At 43.2% G+C, this 23,407-nt stretch overlaps 1 protein-coding gene across 1 annotated transcript in view; it reads right to left on the reverse strand.

Annotated features, from left to right (window-relative positions):
• The window catches only part of SKAP1 (src kinase associated phosphoprotein 1), a 285,865-nt gene that overhangs the window by 43,779 nt on the left and 218,679 nt on the right, over positions 1 to 23,407 (reverse strand). The window contains 3 exon segments of the mRNA XM_047706864.1: positions 833 to 957; positions 4,490 to 4,573; positions 5,674 to 5,751. Coding sequence (XP_047562820.1) covers positions 833 to 957; positions 4,490 to 4,573; positions 5,674 to 5,751 — 287 coding nt within the window.

Here is a 23,407-nt window from a genome sequence, read left to right on the forward strand (position 1 = left end):
TCTTTTCTCTTTTTTTATGAGTTAGCTAAAATTTTTCCAAAATTGTTTTAGTAAACCATGATAAGATAGGAATGACCATAAGCAGGAAACAATATTTGTATGTGTGTGTATATACATGTAAAAATATGCTTTCGGAGAAAATCATGATATTCCCATAGAATTTTAAAAAATTTCCTTAGTTAATAAATGCCTTACTTATATTACCTACTATATTATGTCAAAATATATAAAATGAACACAGTAAAGAATAAGCCTTTCCCACCCCAACCCCGGTATTGTCCCTCCGGTTATCACTGTTACTGCCACTAATCATTGTCTCCAATGTTTTAGGAGTCCTTCCAGAGATATACAGTGTGTCTACACACAGGAAGATTATTTGGGATAGCAAGATGATTTTGGGAAAATAACTTATTTTTTATTCTAAAAGTCAGAGTTTTCTTTGCTGGGTTTCATGGAAGGAAGTAAAGATAGTTATAAAAATACAGAGAATGGGAATTGAAGGTGTGAAATCAGAGATGATGAATAAGGAACTGGATTGTGTGCTCCCACAGACAAGACTCTCACTTATGGAGTGAGATTGGGAAGGTGGGGGCGGGGGGATGAGGGGCGGAAACCAACCAAAGGCGGTATCTGAGATGAAAGGGACCATAGAGAGGAGGAAGGAGGGCATCACAGAGCAAAGGTGAAGACATGTCAAGAAAGAAAGGTCCTGGTAAGAAATGAGCGGGTGACAGAGAGAGGATGGAACCCAGCAGAGCATCCCCGGCTCACAGGCAGCATGGAGCAGAACTACAACACGAATGAGGACAATCATCTCCTCGGCTCATCCTACCTCATAGCTTCGCCTATCCTGGGAGGTCAGTTCAAAGCAGGATTCTTTCTTGGAATCTTTTCGCAGGTAGGGGGCCATCCGTACACTGTAGCCTTTAATGAGAAAGGTCCCCTTGGGCTGTTTGCCTGCAAGACAGGAAAGCACCCTGTATCCCTAGAGAGATGCAAACACCAAGGGAAGGCATCTTCTCTGGAATGTAAGATAAAAGCACCGAAACAGCTGTTGCATCCCCGAGGAACCACAACAGTCAAGGAAAGGTTATTAAGGAAGCTTAAGAAGAGGCTACCTTGACAGTGAGGCAGAGATCACTGCCAAGCTAGGGAAATGCAACATGAAAGGTTGTTTTGCCAAAAGAGTACAACAGAGACAGAGAATTTATTAGAATGTTAAGAGATCTATAATAACAGGAGGAAGGAATTATTACAGCAGGGAGAGTGTGGCTGTAAACGTGAGGCTCTGGAAGGCTATTAGAGAACTGTAGCACATTATTATCAGGGCCAGCTCACATTTGAGGGGAGGGAGAGCAGCGCAGGGGATCCCGGGATCTCTTCCTCTGCCCTATGCAGCATTTGGGCTGGACTGCTCTCCCCCCTCCTGCTGGTCAGGTGGGAATTGGTGCTAGAGGGAGAATAATTAAAACTCAGTATTTTATCCCCCTTCCCAGAGGTCAAATTGGGAAGTAGCAGAGAACTGTTAATTATTATTGGGCAATGAAGGAGGAGGAACAGGACTAAGGGAAGGAAAGGAGAGACAACTCTGCCTGTCACTCCCTTTAAAAAAAAAAAATAAACTAATAGGAACGGGAAAAGAGGGGCTGGTTCCCAATGATTGTGTGTCCTCCTGGTATGGTTCAGGCAGAACATACAGAGGAGGGGAACCACAGTGTCTGGGTGATGATTTGTGTCCTGTTATCATGTGCAATGGATTGCTTAATACGTGCTTTTTGAGGAGGATGAAAGGTGGCAGTGTGATGACAATATTAGGAAAAGAAAGGAAAAGAAAAATACTCTATCTTTACCTGGTTGAGCTAAAAGAAATACACAAACACTCTACACTTGCTAAGAAAAATGTCTTGGGCACAATAAGAAGTAACTGGTGAGAAGGGAGCCATGCAACAGTGCTTTTTGACACCAGAATCTTTTTTCTTAAAGTATCTCTCCTTGTTCTAACTGGCCACTAAAATGTTTTGTTGTTTCTTTGGTCACCAGGTTTTATTTCACCCTGACGGTAAAATGGTCCATAAAAGTCTCCAAGTCTCTCCCTCTCCTACTCTCTCACCTTGAGTACAGAGGATTCTGAATGAATGAACGTGGTTCCTGGCTTTGTATTCAGATATGCCAACCACTTATTTAAATGCAAAGGAAATGAAAATGTTTTTACAATTATGTAAATGTTGTATTAGTTGGAAGGTTTAAAATAAGAAAATAGCCCCTGGCTGGCTTGTACACCTAGAATTCGGGGAAGAAATTTTGGCTGCTGGGCTGGAGAGTGGTCTGGGGGTTGGATGGAAAGCTGGGCATGGTTTTTTTTTTTTTTTTTTTTTTTAAATTTATTTATTTGACAGAGAGAGATCACAAGTAGACAAAGAGGCAGGCGGAGAGGGAGAGAGGGAAGCAGGCTCCCCGCTGAGCAGAGAGCCCGATGCGGGACTCGATCCCAGGACCCTGAGATCATGACCTGAGCCGAAGGCAGCGGCTTAACCCACTGAGCCACCCAGGCGCCCTGGGCATGGTTTTTGAGCTATGCGGCTATGATGGCCAAGTAGGGCTTCACACTGAACCCCTGGATGGGAAAGTCTCTGGGGACTACAAGAGGGTGAATCCAAGATGAAGTCAGTGATACCTGTGGCTGGCAGAAAGGCAGGTGAGCCAACTGCCTTGAAGCCCAAAGGGCAAATCGTAAGGAGGCCAAGTCATTTAGCAAAGCTGCAATTCTTTCTGCTACCTTAATAACAAAGGAACAGGAAATCCGAAGACCAGTGGGTAGATATCTGATTACTCCCTGGGACTGGGTATCTGGGCATTGGGAGATGCACAGTCCTGGGAAGGAAGGAAGAGGGGAGAAACAGCATGATGAAGGAAAAAGAAGGGTTTACTCGGAGTCACTGGCCTCTATGCCAAGCGGGGCAGAGCCTGAAGAAAGCCCCCACAAGAACTGACACGTTGCTTTTCTTGCTTGCTTGCTTGCTTGCTTGCTTGCTTGCTTTGTAGAATTATTCCTGGGGCTAGTTAGAGTCAGTAGGAGGGTTCCTCGTTGAAAGCTTGTATTCACTTACAATGATGATTTTTAACTTGTATTTAATTGTGACTGCCTCCAATTTGTGCTTGTATCCTGTTCCTTCTCACAAACTTAGTGACTGTTAAGCACGGACGGGAGGTCTTCTAGGGATAGCATCTGAGGGTTGTGCTTGATGGACTCAGTGGTGGCTCATTAAGAAGCTGCCTCTGGCCTGAGTCAACACTTCACTGCTGCTGCCATCTGGCTGGAGGGTGTCTCTTGGGCACAGCAACCATTTGGGTCTCAACACTTCATGGCTCTAGGGATGTCCACTGGACTACCTCCCGGTACTCAGTAGGGTAAAGTTGAGAGCCCAGGGGTTCTATTTCTGGGCTGTCAGTAACCTATTCAAATCCTTCTCAGATTTTTAAAAAATATTTTAACGATATTATCAACGTCTATAAAGAGTCTGAGATTCTTTTTTTTTTTAAAAGATTTTATTTATTTATTTGACAGAGAGACAGAGATTACAAGTAAGCAGAGAGGCAGGCAGAGAGAGAGGGGGAAGCAGGCTCCCTGCTGAGCAGAGAGCCTGATGTGGGACTTGATCCCAGGACCCTGAGATCATGACCTGAGCCGAAGGCAGAGGCTTTAACCCACTGAGCCACCCAGGCGCCCCAATAGTTTGAGACTCTTAAAAAAGAAAAAGAATGGGGCGCCTGGGTGGCTCAGGTCATGATCTTGGGGTCCTGGGATCGAGTCCCGCATCGGGCTCTCTGCTCAGCGGGGAGCCTGCTTCCCTCTCTCTCTCTCCCTCTCTGCCTGCCTCTCTGTCTACTGTGATCTCTCTCTGTCAAATAAATAAAATTTAAAAAAAAAAAAAAAAGAAAGAAAAAGAATGCCAAGGTGTTCAACCTTGATAATATTATGTTATTAGTTATAATAAAAGATAACTTTTTTAACATTTCATTTTATTTTTTAAAAGATTTATTTATTTGAGAGAGAGCACGTGCATGTGCTTGCATGTGAGTGGGGGGAGGGGCAGAGGGAGAGAACTTTCAAGCAGACTCCCTGCTGTGTGCAGAACCCGACCTGGGGCTTGATGCCATGACCCATGAGACTATGACCCATGAGATCATGACCTGAGCTGAAACCAAGAGTCGGATGCTTAAACACCTGAGCCACCCAGGCGTCCCAAAGACAAACTTTTGATATGCTGACCACACGATCCTAGTGTTTAAAGGGGAAATAATTTCTAAATTGGCAGCTGAGTTTTTGGGGATGGGCAAGGTGTTACTTACCCAAACCTCTTTCTTTCCCAAGCATGTCCCTTTATGGGTATTAGTTAGAGACTGCTATCTTGAGATCTAAGTGCTTGAGAATTTACGAAGTGCTTGCATCCAGGAGTGAGATGCTGCTGTGCAAATGAAGAACACTTACTTTTCTCATTAGCGTAGTAGTAGAAGAGGCCTCTGCTGACAACACACCACCGCTTCTGCCACTCCGATCCGAAGAAACTGTGATCTAGACGGAACAGCAGTAAGGAACATAAATTCAGGTAACTACAGCCACTGACGAGTCTGTAAAGTCCAACACACAGTCCAGTGTGTTATTGTTTTATTTCCTAGGTTAATGGACTGTAAAACCCTCCCTTGCACTCCCGCAGGCTATCCCATATTGACTCAGAGTCCAGAGGGCTCGCTCACTTAAAGGTCCAGATTCTAAACAGGGTTTGCCTGTTCTGACTCCTCATGGCTGTCCCGCTATCTATCTTCCTTTATAGCTTTCGGGTTCTAATCTTGTCGAGTACTTTTCAAATTCTCTATGATACTTTCATGTGGTGCCTTTTAGCAAACCAAGCTGATGCTCCAGGCCGGTGGCATGAGAACGGCTTTGGTTGCACTAAGGCAGTTTGCATTTGAGAGCTAACCCTGGGACCCCGGGCTTACTAGGGCAGCAGGATCGACTTTAATCCAGTGAGTGACAGGTCAGGAGTTGGGTTGCTTCACACAGGATGCAAAATTACACTCTTGGCAACATAGTTTTACTATATGGGAACACACTGAGAGATGAGAACAAGAATATCATCGCTCATTCACTCAACAAGTGTTTATTAAGCACCTGTTGTGTACCAGGTGAGCAAAGCAGAACCAGTTCTCATCCCGAGGGAGCTCACAGTGGCCTGAAGAGTCTGGGGCCTCTCTCTTCAGCCTACGCACACACACCAGACTTCTTTTCCTCTCCCGCCTTCCTTTGGGCCTTCCCCCTCCTGAGCACAGAACTGGGCATAGAAAAAGCACCTGCTGTCTTTAAAAAAAAAAAAAAAAAGGGGGGGGGGGCGCCTGGGTGGCTCAGTGGGTTAAGCCGCTGCCTTCGGCTCAGGTCATGATCTCAGGGTCCTGGGATCGAGCCCCGCATCGGGCTCTCTGCTCAGCAGGGAGCCTGCTTCCTCCTCTCTCTCTGCCTGCCTCTCTGCCTACTTGTGATTTCTCTCTGTCAAATAAATAAATAAAATCTTTAAAAAAAAAAAAAGAAAAGAAAAAGCACCTGCTGTATTAGCCCTCCTTTCCCTCATTTCCCTTCCCTTCCTGGAATGTTCTGAGACCTGTGGGTCTGGTCAGTACCTTTGCTTTTCTTCTCCAAGTATCCTTGCTTGATGATGTTATCAAGCTCTTGAGCTCCTTTTAGGAGGTCTTCCACTCCTAAAAGGAACAACAACAGAATGCTTTGTTGAAACCTGACAGGATTTTCCTTTATTTAGGCTCCTTTCGATAATCCACATTAATGAAGGGGGTGCAGAAGGGCAGTTGCTTAAACACAGCACAAAATAAAACAATTTTTATATGACCAGGGGGAGAAAGCAAATTTTCTTTCTTCCTAATTATATCTAATGTCAAAATCACTTATAATGATCGAAACCTACCTTAGTTTGTGCAAGGAGAAGTAGCTGAAATATGTACTGATTGGCAAGAAAAGGACTCCAGAGAATTAAGAATTTCCTGTGGATATAAGCTCCAAATGCAATAATCCACATTGAGACAATCAAAAGTCAAATGAATAGCTACAGCAGAGTAAAGCTTAATGAGTGATAGAGTTCACCATAAATGCAGCCACCTCTGTGACAGTAAGAAGCACACACTCATTCTTAAAAAAAGAAAAAAGAAAAAAAGAGAAAACAACAAAACAGAAAACCACCTCGTGAACATAAATTTTATTACGTTTGCCCAGAGAAGGGTTATGCAAGCTGAACAGGCAGTAAGTGCCACGTCCTGGGTTTGTCCAACTATGAGAAACGGTCTAAGAACCTTTACCGAGAGAGGACTCTGGACCTGGCATTGGCCTTCAAATGTACACTGCTAACATCCTTGACTTCAGTCAGCTTCGTTAGGTACAAATTTATTGAGAAGTGAGGATCCTCACCCATTGTTCACTACTGAGGTTTACACTTATTTTACAGAAGGGAGGGGTCAAGGACAAATGGGAAGGGATGAACTCCTCAAAAAATAAAATGGAACAAGAACGGCAAACAACAAAAAAACCCTTTAAAAAATGCAAGTCCAGGGGCGCCTGGGTGGCTCAGTCTTTAAGCGTCTGCCTTCGGCTTAGGTCATGATACCAGGGTCCTGGGATCAAGCCCCCGCATCGGGCTCCCTGCTTGGCAGGAAGCCTGCTTCTCCCTCTCCCACTTCCTCTGCTTATGTTCCTACTCTCACTGTATCTCTCTCTATCAAATAAATAAATAAAATCTTAAAAAAAAATACAAGTCCATGAGACTGAGGAAAAAAATACAAGTCCATATTTCTTTCTTTTTAAAGTTTGTTTTATTGTTTTAGTAATCTCTATACCCAACAAGGGACTCGAACACATGACCCTGAGATCAAGAGGTGAATTAGGAGAAATGAAGGGAGTGGCCTAGCAGAATCCTAATGTTTGTTCTTTTTAGTCTTCAAAACCAAAGCTCTTTTGGTTTCCCTTAATAGATTTAGAAATCAAAATAAAAGACAAACCAAATTAAGGCACAACCCCATACAAATCACCTGGGTCACCTATACAATACCTTGAGATTTTGGGTGAAATCATTGTTTTGTCAATTGCTCAATTTTTTTTTTAATCTACAACAACTAACACTTATTCAGGGGTGGCAATGAGCTGGCACTTCCTTCTTGTTTAAAACATTTCTTGTTTAAAAATCACATTTTCGGGACGCCTGGGTGGCTCAGTTGGTTGAGCGGCTGCCTTCGGCTCGGGTCATGATCCCAGGGTCCTGGGATCGAGTCCCGAGTCGGGCTCCTTGCTCGGCGGGGAGCCTGATTCTCCCTCTGCCTCTGCCTGCCTCTCTGTCTGCCTGTGCTCGCTCGCTCTCTCTCCCTCTGTCTCTGACAAATAAATAAATAAAATCTTAAAAAAAAAATCACATTTTCAGACAGTTGAAAATGCAACTCAGATTCTACCTTTTGCTTCTAAGCGGTTTTGAACTTAGTTTTAAACATAGAGATCCAAAGAGTTTTTCTTTTTTCGTGTGTCAAAGTGCCTGATTCTTTCTATTCGTCCTGTCAACTTTCTTGTTCCTGGACGACTTTCATCTGCATGCTCTACAGTGAGCAAACTCTGTGGCTGCTATAAATCCTCCCAGAAGGGTCTCAGGGTGCACACGGGAGATGAACAGCGGCAAAGGGAAGTTCATTTGTCTAGGATCCTTTCATTCCTCCCAGCCCTCTGAAAATTCCAATGCCTCTCTGAAAACGCTCTCCAAGAAAAGAGAAACTGAACCCCTGAAGGCAGAGTGGCTGGGTTCGGGGACCCGGCATGGCTCAGAAGGAAGGCCCTTTCTAGGAGACCCCGTCCTCTCTGCAGCTCTGTCAAAAAGTGCTCCGAGAGGCCTAAAAATTAACAGAAAGATGGAAGGGAATGAGAAGAACAGGATCTCCTAAGCTTGGAGGATCCATCCCTTTTTCCAGTTTTGTCCTTTTCCTTTTTCCTTTTCTAAGGTCTTGTTAAACTTAGAGACACAGCTCCTTGTTAAAGATGCCGAGAGGTCTGAATCATAAAAGACGTGTTAAACGTTCTATTAGAATCCAAGCCTCCTTTTTTTAAATGCAGATCTAAATGCCATTTTATGGAACATCTATAATTATGAAAATGGGAAGACATTGCCTCGTGTGCGGGGAGAGTCTGTGAGTATGAATATTACATTAATGTGCCCACACCAGCTCACTGATCCTGCTGGCAGGAGCATAAAAAATGCTTGAGTGAAACTTTTATTTAGATGTTAAGACTCCAGGCCCCAGCGGGGTGACAGAGACAGTCCCTGCGAGCTGCCATCAGAGAAAGAGTTTGAATTGAATTACCCAGGGGGGAAGGAAGTAGAGATGAGCAGTGCTTCGCTTATTTAATTTCATTTACTTTCAGTACATTATCAGCATGAAGCTTTTCCCTCCCCACCAACCGAAACCCAAGAATGCCACCACCAAGAAAACAAAGACACAATGCTGCTGAGATGTTTGAACTCTAAGTCACGAATTCTAGGAAACTAGGGGTCAGCCTTGTCACCACCTTCTCTCCCGAAGAGTCACACTTAGTTTGCTAAAATTGGGCAGGGAATGAGTTGCTGAATTTTCTCTCTTGGTTATTCACCAATAGATTCTGAAGAGTACTAGAGCTAGAAATGCGGTATTTTAATGCGCTGCGTTTTTAGCAAGATGTGTTATGTTGCTTTCTTATGAGAAGGGATCGCTACTGATGAACTCTCTTGCCTGGTTCCCCTTATGGGCAGTGGGGAAAACAGGATGATAGGTGAAGTTTGAAAATGGCTCTGGAAAAAAAAAATTAGGAAATCGAATCAAATCAATCTCGATTCTAGTGATGGTCTCCTGTACAAGGCACTGTGTGGTGACCATAATAACAGAATCGTTCTCAGTGTATGTTGACGCCGAGCTCCATTTCATTAGCTCCATGATCTATCAGACAAATCCAGAAAACCAAGATGGGAAGCCATTGTGGCAATCCAGCTGTCTCCTCTCTCAGTGTCCGCTCAGGGTCCTACCGATCAAGAACCAGTGATCCTGAGGACGCACCACGTCAGCCATGGTCCTGGGGTGACGAGGCAGGAGGGGCCTTCTGTGCCCGAGTCCACACCTCCTGGCAAATGAATAGATCTGCAGAGCTTCTTAATGCCTGAGAGAAAGTATGTAAATGCTCCGCAGGATGATAATAAAAATAGGAAGAAGCCGCAAATAATGGCATGAGTTGTTATTTTAAGGCAAAAACATTTATATTTAAGGATACAATTTAAAAAAAAAAAATCAAGGCTTTTTGCCCATTACCTGAAAAAAAGATATCACCGTCTTAATGAAAAAATAGAAATGATTTAGATTTATTGGGAATAAATGGCCTTCTTGGATAAACCTAAGGGTGTATCACATTGTATCAGCACAAAACAGAATTACATTCGTGTCATAATCTCTCTCTACCACAGCACTTAACTAAATCTCCCAGAATAGCCCATATAAAGAAAAGATTCACTTAGCTGAAGGATGTGGGGCTATAAAGATAAGATCAGTAGAGAAGTGTTACCTAGAAGTGATGGCCACCCAACTTTCATGGCAGATGAAGATAAAAGAAATTCTCAGACATCTTTCTCTCCTCATCCAGATGCCTTTAAACCCTTGTTTCCCACCCACACCCAACTCTGCAGTAAGAAACGACAGAGTAGGATTCCATCTCTCAGCGCCAAGCAGGACTCCACAGTCAGCTGTGCACCGCAACAACAATGGGGACCCTTTAGAGTGTGATACATTTCCATAAAGCAGTCAATAAAAAAGACATGGGAGCTTATGTGAGTCATGGCCTATTTAATCAGCTGCGTTCTAGCCCACTGAGAAAAGAGAATTGGAGAAATCACTTGGTAACACCGCAGCACAAGGCTAACAGCACAAGAGGCCACACCATTTCACTGCAAAAAGGCTGCAGCCCCTGCAAAACCAACCAGATGCCCGTGAACTCTCATTATGGGCAGCTGGCTTGGTTTCTTGTTAAACCAACCTGAAATGAAAATCAATGATTTTTTTAAAAAAACATCTTTTGTTAACCCCCATATGTCCCATGAGCTGTGGACCTCTCTCATCCTTGCTTTTCCTTTCAATTCAAGTTCTTTTCAATTGTTTGGGAAAGGGACCAAACTCCAGCTTAGAGACGGATAGCTACAAGCCATGAATTTCAGGCAGGGTGAAGTTTACCAGGTCCCTCCATTGCAGTACCCGTGAGGAGAGCCCTGGGGTGTTGGGTGGATGATGTTGGAGAAAATTTAATATCTGAGGGCTGGGGATGGTAAAGCACCATCTGCAATTCCAACCCACTCATAGTTTGCTGGTATATGTGCATTTGTAGACAAGCAACAGTCACATACTTCACAATGCCTCAAACATACGCAGGGGAAGAATATCGCAGGGAGGGCTGGGAGGGTAGTAGTTCCTGTCTGGTGGTCACTGGTCCTAAATCTCCTTTGTATTTGGTTTCCGTGGCCTTCTTTAATAAACTCCTTCTTAACGGGGGGTGCCTGGGTGGCTCAGTGGGTTAAGCCTCTGCCTTGGGCTCAGGTCATGATATTGGGTACTGGGGTGGAGCTCCGCATCGGGCTCTCTGCTCAGCAGGGAGCCTGCTTCCCCCTCTCTCTCTGCCTGCCTCTCTGCCTACTTGTGATCTCTCTCTGTCAAATAAATAAATAAAGCAAAATCTTTAAAAACAAACAAACAAACCTGTTAATCATGGTAACAGTCCAGACAGCGTAAAAATCTGTAGAAGAAATCATGTTATACTGAGGATAAAGAAAATTCGTGAGAGATTCTAGGCCAATGAGAAGTACTAAGAAAAAAAGCAGATAACTGATAAACAAAATAATTAAAATTAATACGTTTTAATAAAAGTGAAAAAACCTAAGTTTTAAATCTGCATTTATTTTTAAAATATTTTATTTAATAATATATTTAATAATTTATTTATTTATTTATTTAATCTGCATTTTATAAAGCATGTTTATATCTCATTTGAGCTTTACAGCGGCCCTATGAAGTATGCATTATTATCAACTCCACTTTACAGACCAGGAAACTGAGGCTCAGCGAGATTGCCAACCTTGCTGAACGATGCTCAGCTGAAGAGCCTATGCCCTTTCCACCACCCTGAGCCTGGGTTGAGACACCTGAGGAATGATAGAGTCTTCCGACCTCACGCTCCCACACAAGCAGACCCATTTAAGTAGGGGGAAAGGAAGAGAGGTGGTTATTCTAGTGGCTGGTGTCAAAAAATTATTTTAAGATACTATATTCCTTATTTACTTTTTTTTTTTTTAAAGATTTTATTTATTTATTTGACAGAGAGATCACAAGTAGATGGAGAGGCAGGCAGAGAGAGAGAGGGAAGCAGGCTCCCTGCTGAGCAGAGAGCCCGATGCGGGACTTGATCCCAGGACCCTGAGATCATGACCTGAGCCGAAGGCAGCGGCTTAACCCACTGAGCCACCCAGGCGCCCTCCTTATTTACTTTTTAGTGTCCTGGCTGACTCATCTGTAGAGTCGCCTCCCAGGCAAGTCTGTGTAAAGTCTGAGAGGTCAACAGATACACAGTACACAGCAAAATAAAAGAACATACGAGAATGTGAGCAAAGGATACACAGGTTAAGAAAACAGAAGGAAGCGAGCTGGAGCTCTCCCAGCCAGTGTTTGGCCACCAAGCTTTGGAAGGTGTCTCCTGAGGCGAGAGTGGTATCTAGGAGAATGAAGCCCTGCTCCAGTGCAGGGCTCACGCAGAAATCTTGAATGTGACTTGTCTACTCTTTAAAGAAGAGGATTTGGTTTAAAAAGAAAGGGGGTTTGGAGGTGCTGGGTGGCTCAGTCAAACATCTGACTCAGGTGGTGATCTTGGGGTCGTGAGATCGAGCCCCGTGTCGGGCTCCACACCGAGCATGGAGTCGGCTTGGGATTCTCTCTTTCCCTTACCCTCTCCCCCCTCTTCACCCCTGCTCACATTCTCTCTCTCTCTCAAAAAAGAAAAAAAGAAAGATTTTTACGCTAAATATCCAAAATTGGTTTTCTTTTCACAAAACATTCCACCAATAATGCCAAGTTGTAAGGTAACAGAGAAACCATGAATATTCATGGAGGGGGAAGAGCCTTCTTGTTCCTACAAAAGGGCACCACACTAATCCTCTAAGAGGCCTGTGGTCTTGGGGCTACATCTTCACTTTTAGTGGAAGTTTACTTATAAGAAGTGAAAGTATTAGAAAAAAGCCCTTCCAATGTCAACACGCTATTTCTAGCAATTAAATGAATGGTAGTAATAATCAGAAGCATCTTCCGTGTAAATATTTCGCTGTAAAGAATGACTAACTCAGAATAATAATCCACTGATTCTCAATCATGGCATCATGACACACCGGTGTTTTTGATCAGTTGGAGGAGTTCGTCTAAAGGGCAGAGATTTTGAATAATTTACTTTTAGAATGAGAACGGAGTCAACATTTTTCTTAATAATACCATTTATCTGCATTCTGATATGCTTTCTTAAGGGAAAAAGTCAATGAAAAATAATTTAGAGTTTAGAGCATATCTTACTCATGCTAGAGTCTATGGTACTAAACACATCAGATGCACTATTACAATTGTGGCAATCAAGAATTCCCCCAGTGCCTTATTTCCTTGAAAAAAATTGGTATTTCTTCAAAATTGTGGGTGTTCCACAGAAGTGGGTTGAGCACATAAATGTTGGTAGAAATGTGATATGGTGAGAAAGAGGCTAAGAATTCATGTGATTTCCACACAAACTGTTTAAACCCAGAAAGCCTCTTGTGTCTTCTGATTTCTTTTTTTTTTTTAAGATTTTATTTATTTATTTGAAACAGAGAGAGAGAGATCACAAGTATGCAGAGAGGCAGGCACAGAGAGAGAGAGAGGAGAAAGCAGGCTCCCTGCCGAGCAGAGAGCCTGATGCAGGCCTCGATCCCAGTACCCTGAGATCATGACCTGAGCCGAAGGCAGAGGCTTAACCCACTGAGCCACCCAGGCGCCCATGTCTTCTGATTTCTTAATTTAATTTTATTTTTTTAAAGATTTTTATTTATTTGACAGAGATCACAAGTAGGCAGAGAGGCAGGCAGAGAGAGAGAGGGGGAAGCAGGCTCCCCGCGGAGCAGAGAGCCTGGTGCGGGGCTCGATCTCAGGACCCTGAGATCATGACCTGAGCTGAAGGCAGAGGCTTAACCCACTGAGCCACCCAGGCACCCCGTGTCTTCTGATTTTATTAATTATGCGTATCTGTAACCCAGCCCCCTCAGCTTTATTGTTATCCTAGGAATCCATCCTTAATATTGAGCCACAAAGATCCAAACTACCTGAAGCCTCTTCAGCAGCCAACCCACGGTAAATAGCAACCGTGCAAAGTGAGAATCTGGGTACGAATCCGGGCTCCAATGCCCAAATGGCCCTGTGACTGCCATAGGGAGGTGGAGAGGATGTAAAATGCCGAATTGTCTGTTTACAAACTTTGAAGGATCACTGTATTCCCTCCTTGTCCTGCGGCAGATCACCATTATAGATGTGTTACTCGAAGGCATTTCTCTAAAATGAATGATAAAATATCATTTCCAAATCTATTCATTTACTACTCCACTGGACTGTGATAAGAACATGGAGAAAAGGAAAGCAAAAGAAAAGAGACTTGCCTGGGTTTGGAATCACTTTTTTTTCGGTTTGGAATCACTTTTTTTTATTGGTTTATCTTCCACCTGTCTACCATACTGTAGCCAGAAACCACTTTTCTGAAACACAGATGTGGTCATGTCACATTCCTGCTTAAAGCTTTTAATAGTTCCACATTACTTACAGGATGAAACTCAACCTCTCTAGCCTTAACAGAAACCTTATGAAAAAATAAAAAATAAAAATAAAATAAATAAAATACTTTGGTCACAGCTACTTTCCAGTTTCATTTTCTTCCAGCCCCCATACCTCCTGATACTCCAGCAACAGTAAGGAACAGACTGCCTTCTGGAACATGCCATGTACTTCATACAGCAGGGCTTTGCTCATCCGTGTTTCCTGCTTGGGAGTTCCTCTTCCTGTCTCTCCATTTTCCAAGTAGGGCATGCTTCTTTAAGACTCCATTCAAATGTCACATCTTCTCTGAACCTATTTTCCTTCTGTAGAATTATATACTCCCTCTCCTGTGCTCTAATACTATTTTCTATAGGGTGTTATTATATTTTCTACAGGACTTCCAGAGACCCTGAAACTTTTCTCCAATACTCTCCAGTCTTGCCTCTTCGCTTAGGTTTCTGTAAGACCTTAGTTACCAGGTAGAGCTACTATGAACAAGGAAATGGAAAAGGGCCACCTCTGGGAAAAGGAATGTAGCTGTGGCTCTAGGTAGAAGGCAGTAGGGAGGATGGTCTAGAAAGGGAAGAGAGGGTAAAAGTAGATCTTGCACTCATAGAAGAGACATGAACCGTGGAAGAAACTCAGTGAACAGACATCATAGCACCTGGATCGAAATGGGGGAACAAGAAGAACCCAGTACAGCTGTGCACCTAGTGGGACGGGCAGTGTTTGCACCGCAGCTGTCTCGGTAAGGAGAATAAGAAGACTGAGCAGCAACTGGGACACGCCGACAGCTTAGAGCCATCAGGGCTAGGGTGTACTTGAAGTAACTGTTGAACTGATGTGGGATTAAGAAAGATCCTTCCCTAAAATATTCCACAGTAAAGGCTAAGGAGTTTGGTGCTAATTATTTAATTTCTTGAAGCCTGAAGAACAGCTGCTGGTGGAAACTCTGGTCCCTTTCAGAAGGCAATAGAATCATTATTCATTAGTTCTCCCTATATCCCCTGGGGCCTAGCACACACAGTAGGTGCCCGATAAGTATTTGTTAAGCTGAACTGAAACCACTTCTCGCCTAATGGGACTTGTGGTCTAAGAAGGCAATATGGGAGTGAATATTTGTTGGATAAATCATTTCCACCTAAGCCACAAATGGTAATTTCTGTTCTGCGGTATATTTATAATTTTAATATTAAGATTGGTAACATGAAATAAGAAAAAAAAAAGGGGAGGGGAGAAGAAGCTTTAACCAAGAGAACAAGGAGGAAGTGGGGGGAGAATCTGGGGGGGAAAATGAGAAAAATGAGAAAATGAGAAAAAATGCTATGAACCTCAACTGGCGGGAATTACATTTCTGAGCCTATTTCACAGCCTTGTTGACACCAGCTGTCTTCACCTCAGTTCTTATCCATCTTCAGGAGAGTATCAGTGGAATCCAGAGGAAGCCATAAATGGATGAAGGACTGAGCCCAAACTCCCAAAACTTAAACGGATAACCAAATAATTTTCAGAAATAGCTGTTGAAAGCCACTTCTGAGCTACAGACCTTGAGTGGCTGAGAACTTGACCTCTTCTGATAGTACTTCTCTAGTCTTATTCTCTTGTTTCCCTGAAAAAGTGGTATTTTTCCTCTTTGAACTTCCACAGGCACATCTGTTCAGCATCCTGTATGCAGACATCCTATGTGTGCCTGAGCACTTAATGCAGCTGACAGTGAAAGCTATGTGGGGATTAGGGTACCCGAATCCCAGGGTCTCTATTTTAGTTACTCTCCGAACCAGAAGATTTCAAAGAGAAATCAAATGATAATGATTTTGCCTTCTTCGTGTGTCTCTAGTTGAGACATTCGGATATCATCAGAGCGCTGCATCGAGAAAACTTTTAAAGCAAACAAAGCAGAAAATAAAAAAGAAGACTCAGGAACTAATTATCGTGATTCTCTGGGGGTATTTCAGGGTGGGTGATCTAATGAGAACTCTCACACCCCATCAGGAAGAACTTGATGGGAATGCAATGATCTTAGCATTGTGGCTTTGACCTGGTGTGTATCATCTACTGGACAAAGCGTCCTTCCCAAGCCAGACCACACTCCCAGCTAGCTCTCTGGGTATCTCTGGGCAGCAGTATGGGAACAGAAAGAAAAAGGATGACTGTGCTAAGGAACCTTTAGGGCAAAAATCGCCCCCTTTTCTTTTAAGTTACACATCTGAGGCTTAAAATCTTTTTGAGTCTTTTGATTCATCTGATAAAACTCAAGCAAGTTTAAAGTAAGTCGAACTTTGTGAGGGAAAAAACTAGAGAGGGGAAAATGAGGGTGATGTTTCTAGACCCAAAAGTTTCCAACCAAATCACCAAGTCTGTAATTGCAAAATAAAAACACTAAATCTCAATATCTATTTGCACAGCTCATTAACTAAGGGCTCACACTCAGCAAACAGAGAGAGGGGGAAAAAAAAAGAAAACAAAAAAAGGAACCTTCAGTACCAAATACATGTGGAAAGTTACTGCAGAGACCTGTCCAGCCCTGGATCTAAGCAAGACTCTGTCCAGCTAGGCTGCTGTCAGATGCATGGGTCTGTCTGTCTTTATTGCTTATTTAGAAAGTAGCAAATAGGGATGACGCAAAGTGTCTTTTGTCAGACTGTGCTGGAGAGAGAAAGAGAACATTCCTTTCCCCACTGAGCATTATGAACATTACGGCAGGCACTCGACCTGCTCTGCTACTGGGACAACATGATTTACAACGTGAAAAGGGAAAACCTAAATCACCAAGTAATGAAAACATTAAAGTTAATGCATCACAAGTGAGGAATTTATTACCATTAACTCCAATAAACAGTTATAAAACACTCGTCCTTTCCTGTCCATGCACAGGGACACAGACACTGGACTTCATTAAGCTCAACTTTCTTTTCTTCCTCACTAGACCAGTCATGTGTGTTTGAACCAACCACCATTTATTGTTAAGTGGACTGGTTCATTTTCCAGGACTGTAGAAAGCTGAAGGCACATCCATTTTGCTTCACGGTGCTTGGTACAGACGGATGAAAAAGCAAAGTTTAGAAGACATGCAGCTCGGTGTTGCTATATAAGTTTATTTAAAAGTCCCTAAAATGTATGTCTGTTAAAAGCAGAGTAGCTCTTCCGAGCAGCCCTTCTCAGAAGCAGGCATATAAGTAATACTGCCTGGCGAGGAGGGTGGCATATTGGATGCTAAGGCACGTCAGGTGCGTTTAGCTGAATAATTTTTCCCTTGTTATTGTTTGGTTTAGCACCTTAGAAGCCTCAGATGGAAACCCATTTCCTTCCAACATTCTTCTCTGTCACAGGGGCATGCCAGTTTATAACCTTAAGGTTGTTCATGAACAAAAGAGGCTGCACATATTGGATGGCTAGGGTACATTGGTTACAGACCCATTTGTTTTCGAGGAAGAAAAGAACGAAAGTGTCTTTTTGGAGAGCCAACTCTAACTGTGGAATTGCCTGTGTGATACAGACAGGAAGGGCAGCATGAAATTCAGGCTTCCTGGACCATATAGTTACAGTGGCAACAATGGTAATAGTAACATTTTGCATTTGGATAGCACTTTAATTAGTGTTTGTTAAATGGTTTCCTTTATGGCGCCTCTTTGATTCTGATACAGACAGAAAAGCCTTACCAGTCTAGTGTTCTGAGGCTGAAAATAAGGCTTAGGGAGGGTAAGTGACTTTCTCACAAAAGCTGGAAAGAAGAGTCAAGACACAAACTGGTTTCAGTTTTGTTTTTAAGCTCCAAATCCTGTACTTTTTTTTCCTACACATTTGCATAATAAATTATGTTACAGTCATAACTATAATGTAAAGTCAAGATGAATAATTTTTTTTGAGATGAAGAATACTTTAATTCTAGATTTCTCTATTCAGATTTCAGGGTTTTTAGGAACCATCTCTGCTAAGCCTCTATGGTACCGGTATTGCCAAAGGGAGCCTGGGAGTTGTCAGGACATGATTTTTGGCATTCCCCAAAAGCCAGGTGCCTGGATGACCTCCCTGTCCGAGGTTCACAGGGTTGTCAAGCTTTGCCCACTGAGTGGACTTGCTGGGCCTCTCATGGGCCAAACTATGTGGAATGTAGGAAAGAGGGGTCTGGATACAGAATCCGAGCAGCCTATCCTATGATACCCAAGCCAAGATTTCTGTAAGATCAGCTGCCCCAAAGCAGCATAATTTGAGCAGGTAACAGTCACATATGTTAGCATCTCCGTAAGGCACCCTAATGTGGTCATAGCCCATATGACCACTGGAGAGGTCACAGGGCTCTCCAGTGGTGATGGAGCAAATGACTTTGCGGCTTGTTTTACCGATAGGGAAACTAAAGCCCCACCAGCTAGATGCTGTGACTCACCCAATGATGTCATTAGGTGACTCACTCAACAGTGGCATGATGTGACATTACCCATGGCGAGGTGACTAATTTGTTGTAGAGTTGAGAAGAGAAATAGAGTTTTCTGACTCCAGCATGATATCACCCTTTTGTTCCCATAGTCAGGTAAGCCTGGCACAGGGGGTTTAATTGCTGTGGGGAAATGAGACCAGGGAGGTCCCAAAGCTTGGGACAGATAGTTCGGTGAGAGTAAGAAGCCATCCTGAAAACCTGTGGACTATTAAGTAATAGCCCATGTCCTGACCACTGAAGTCCCTAGTTTCCTTCCACTGCTCAGTTCCCAAAACCCTGCTAGTAGGTATATAATGGCACCACCGGGAGATTCGTGGATCTTTCTCTGGAAAAATGAATGACCTCAGAGTAGAGACCTACAGCTACAGATGTTTGGGAGACCTCAAGCAAAAATGGTTGGGTGCCCTCATCACTCTCAACTTCAGGTTTTCTAAAGTGAGGCCCAGCAGTCGATATGTTCCACCTTGGCTTGCAGAAGTTTCTTTCTTTCTTTCTTTCTTTTTTAAAGATTTTACTTATTTATTTGACAGAGGGAGAACACAAGTAGGCAGAGAGGCAGGCGGGTGGTGGGGGAAGCAGGCTCCCTGCTGAGCAGAGAGCCCCATGCGGGGCTCAATCCTAGGACCTTGAGATCATGACTTGAACTGAAGATGGGGCCTTAACCCACTGAGCCACCCAGGTGCCCCCACACAGAAGTTTCGATCTGCACTTGGTGCCCCACTTTTAAATATAAGCAGGATCTAAGGATCACCAGACTTTGCAGAAAAGCTTCCAACGTGCAAAATAAAGACCAACACATGTAACAGATTAAAAGGAACTCGGGAAACAGAGCTAACGTAGGATGCAGAAAAGAAAGTGAAAAACCGAAGCAAACAAACAAAAAAGCCATCCTTAATCTTCCCAGAGGGATGAGGAGACATTACATCTATGAGATGCTTAAAAAGGAACAGAGAGTGATCAGACAGCAAGAGAGGAGAGTCAGAAATTAAATATATCACAACAAAAATTAAAAATAAAATCAATAGATGACTCAGGAGATAGAACTGAAGAAATCTTAAAGAAACTGGGCAAAAAGATCAAGGGAAACAGAAGAGCTAAAAATATTAGAACATAGAAAATAAAGGGAAAGAAATGATGGAATTTCTTAAAATGAAGAATGTGAGTCTCCCGATCGAAAGGGTCCTCCATGCTCCCACAATACAAATGGAAGAGAGACTCATACCTTGATACTCATTGTGAAATTTTTGTAAAAGCTTCTGAATCAGGAGGGAAGACAGGTGGAATATAAAGAATGAAGAATCGGAATGGCATTGAGCTTCTCCACAACAACACTAGAAGCTGAAAGTCCATGAAGCAAAACAATCCAAAGTCTAAGGTGAAATGAGTTCCATCAGCGTTCTTACACCCAAACTGTCAATCAAGGTGAAGGTAGAATAAAGAGCTTTTCAGAGACGCCTGGTTACAAGAAATTTGCCCCCTAGGCAGCCTTTTGTCGGCTGCCACCAGAGGCTGCGCTCCACCAAAAAAAGGGAGTTCAGCAAGAAAGAAGGGGATGGTAGATCAGGTGAGACTCTGACAAAGGAGAGACAAAGGGAAGTCCCAGGATGACAGCTGTGCGCTGGGCCTCCAGAGCGGTCATAAGGGCTGGCAATAAATAAAATCTACATAGTTAAAATCATGTAAGCCCTAAACCCAAACTAACTAAAAATGATGGTATAATCATGTTGGGAAGAGGAAGGGAGGAGGTTTGAGGGTTGGGGTGAGATAAGAATGTTAAATCCTCCTCTGCCATGCATAATATGAACTCAATAGATAATGCCTGAAATTGATAAATCAAAAAGAGCTGTATAATATTATTTAGAAATGTGGAAATACACACCATAATTGATGAAAGAATTGAAAGGGTTTGCCTCTGGAGAGCAGTACTCCAGGATTGGGAAGGGCTGACTGCTTGTAGTCCTACAGTGTTTGATTTTTTTTTTTTTAAGATTTTTTTTTAATTATTTATTTGACAGAGAGAGAGAGAGATCACAAGTAGGCAGAGAGGCAGGCAGAGAGAGAGAGGGGGAAGCAGACTCCCCACCAAGCGGAGAGCCGGATGTGGGGCTCGATCCCAGGACCCCGGGATCACGACCCGAGCCGAAGGCAGAGGATTTAACCCACTGAGCCACCCAGGCGCCCCTGTGTGTTTGATTTTTTTTAAGATTTTACTTTATTTGACAGACAGAGATCACAAGTAGGCAGAGAGGCAGGCAGAGAGAGAGGAGGAAGCAGGCTCCCTGCTGAGCAGAGAGCCCGATAAGGGGCTCGATCCCAGGACCCTGAGGACCATGACCTGAGCTGAAGGCAGAGGCTTTAACCCACTGAGCCACCCCAGGCACCACCAGTATTTGACTTTTAAAAAACATTATGAGTGGCCGAATACACAAATTCTCAAGCTTGGTATGAAGGGTGCATGTCAGAGGAATCCAGAAAGAAAGAAGAATCAGTGTAGAATAATGGGAAACAATTTGATTGAAAACACTTAACACAAAACCATGTTTGAATTAGGTATCATTTGACGAATATTTTAATAACCTGTGGTCTTCATGCGATTTCAGGCCCATTTGGAACTCTAATATTGTGCTTTGTAGCGTGGGTCTGATTCTGCTTAAGCTCTTCCTCTGCTTGGAAGGGAACCCACAGAAACAGCTGCCTTTTTCCAATGGAGATTTGTTTTACTTCACAAGTAACAAAGGGTATGCAATCCCGTTATGAATTTGGGGTCCGATGCCCAGGTTATGAACTGGGTGCAGTTTACAGAATACTGTTGTATCACTGGGCATAACAGCATTGGATGAAGTACCTGCGGGTGAAATCACATCAGGAAAAATCTATTTGGAAACTACCACGTGGGAGGCCTTGTGCCAGAGAGCAGAGAATTCCCAGGATGTCCCAGAAAGACAACTTGAGAGCACTGCAAAGACACAGAGTGCAGACATGATTTTAATTTATAGGGTTGGAAAGGTACAAGGCCATAGAACAAAACACCTGTTGTGCTGCATTTATGTTAAAGGTTTCACCTTTTTAAAAAATAATCAGAAACACATAATCATCATTCTTGACATAAATTATACTTCGATTGGAGGTGGAAATCCTGTTTTAAGAGTAGGCAGGAAGGAAAAGTAAAACTGACTGCGTGTAATTTTTCAAGTGGGAACAACGCCAATATGAAGATATATGGGCGTCAGACCCATTGATAGAGGAAGGAGGCTGTGCTCTCTTACCTCTTAGAGTGTCACTCCTGTGACCTCTACCATTTGAAATGCTTTGATTCCACCTTGCCCAAGGGACCTGTGAGCACTGGTAAAGGGAATGAAGGATGCCTATGCCTGACCTCACCTTTACATTGTCTAAGGACTGGAGGTATAAATCAGCTTCCCCTTGAAGACCCGAGTGTCAGAAGCTCATGTGAAATGCTGGAAATATTAATGATGTCCCTTAGGCTTTTATTGTTACTCAGTTTTCTCCTGTAGCTGGAGAGCTGTTCACATGAAGGATACTCTCCCCCAGGACCTCAATTTGTATATAAAATGAAGTATGAAACTCCAGCAACTTCTTGCCACTTTGGAAAGAAAATAAACAATTAGTGGTGGTTGCTCTTAGCCCATTGGTCCTGTTTATATATATGATCTCTCTGCCTGTTCTCTGAGAACAGTTCACAACAACGAAGGTGTGAGAGCACCCTCATTACAAATCCTTATTTCCAAGATAAAAAATTTGTGATTGTTAAAAAAAAATCTCCGTGGACAACTGAATGCGCTTTCGTAATGGGGAAAGACAAAAGCCTTTTCTTTTATCCTATTTAGCAGAGAAAGTGTGCTCATAATTAGAATTGACAAATAAAATGTCTGGGTGCCAGGGCCCCATTTCTAGCTCCTCGTTGTCTTCTCTCCATGAAAGACTTGAAGCACAGCTACACAAAGGATATATTCCCTATCATAGAAACATGAATATATGTTTGTATAGAGACTTACAATTTTTAGAGCACTCTCAAACCTCTTATTTGGTTTGATTTTTATAACAGCCTGATGAGGTAGGTATTTATAGGATCTGGAATGAGAGAATAATAGTAAAAAGAAATCGTTTAAACAGCTGAGAAGAGAAGCCAGAGAATTATTTTTTTTTAATATTTTATTTATTGGGGTGCCTGGGTGGCTCAGTGGGTTAAAGCCTCTGCCTTCGGCTCAGGTCATGATCTCAAGGTCCTGGGATCAAGCCTCATATCGGGCTCTCTGCTCAGCGGGGAGTCTGCTTTCCCCCCCCTCTCTCTGCCTACTTGTGTCTGTCAGATAAATAAATAAAACCTTTAAAAATATTTAATTTATTTATCTGACGGACAGAGATCACAAATAGGCAGAGAGGCTGTAATAGAGAACCAATCTCTAAATGACCCTCTGCTCCATGTTTCAAGATCATATTCCAGGCATGAAAGGATGTTCAGAACGGTGCAATGTGCTCTTTTAACACGCATTCTCTTGCCGTCTAACTGTGTGGTTGAACTAGGAATGAATGGTGCTACTCCTCAAGGGGGCAAGAGAAAGTGTGAGGGCTGAGGGGGGGATTCCAAACACAATACGAGAAAAAATGAAGAGGAAGGTTCTACTTTTCCCAGAAGCCTAATCTTCTGAAGAGGCCCAGTGATTGAAGAAAAAAAAATTTTTGGGGGGGTGGGGTGGAAGTCTCACCAAGTAGAATTGGTGCTGCTTAACTAGGACAATGTTTCAGGGGAACTGGAGAAAGGTCCCTCTTCCAAGATATCTTCTCAGCAGACTTCCTGAATTCCTGACGTTGCCACCGTGAGGTGTCCGTTCCCTGAGATTAAAGCACGATTCCCCGTTGAAATACAAATGCCTCTGGGAGAGGTGGTACATTAAGCGAGGCATCCTCGTTCACCGTGTGCTAGCAAACGGATGCATCGAGGATTGTTGGAAGAAAGAGGCGCAAAGTTCCAGCTCCTGCAGGGAGGAGGCCCGGCCATCTGTAACCCTGCAGTAGGCTTCGGAGCAGAGATAA

The sequence above is a fragment of the Lutra lutra genome, chromosome 16 (genome assembly GCF_902655055.1).
Source record: "Lutra lutra chromosome 16, mLutLut1.2, whole genome shotgun sequence".
Taxonomy (NCBI): Eukaryota; Metazoa; Chordata; class Mammalia; order Carnivora; family Mustelidae; genus Lutra; species Lutra lutra.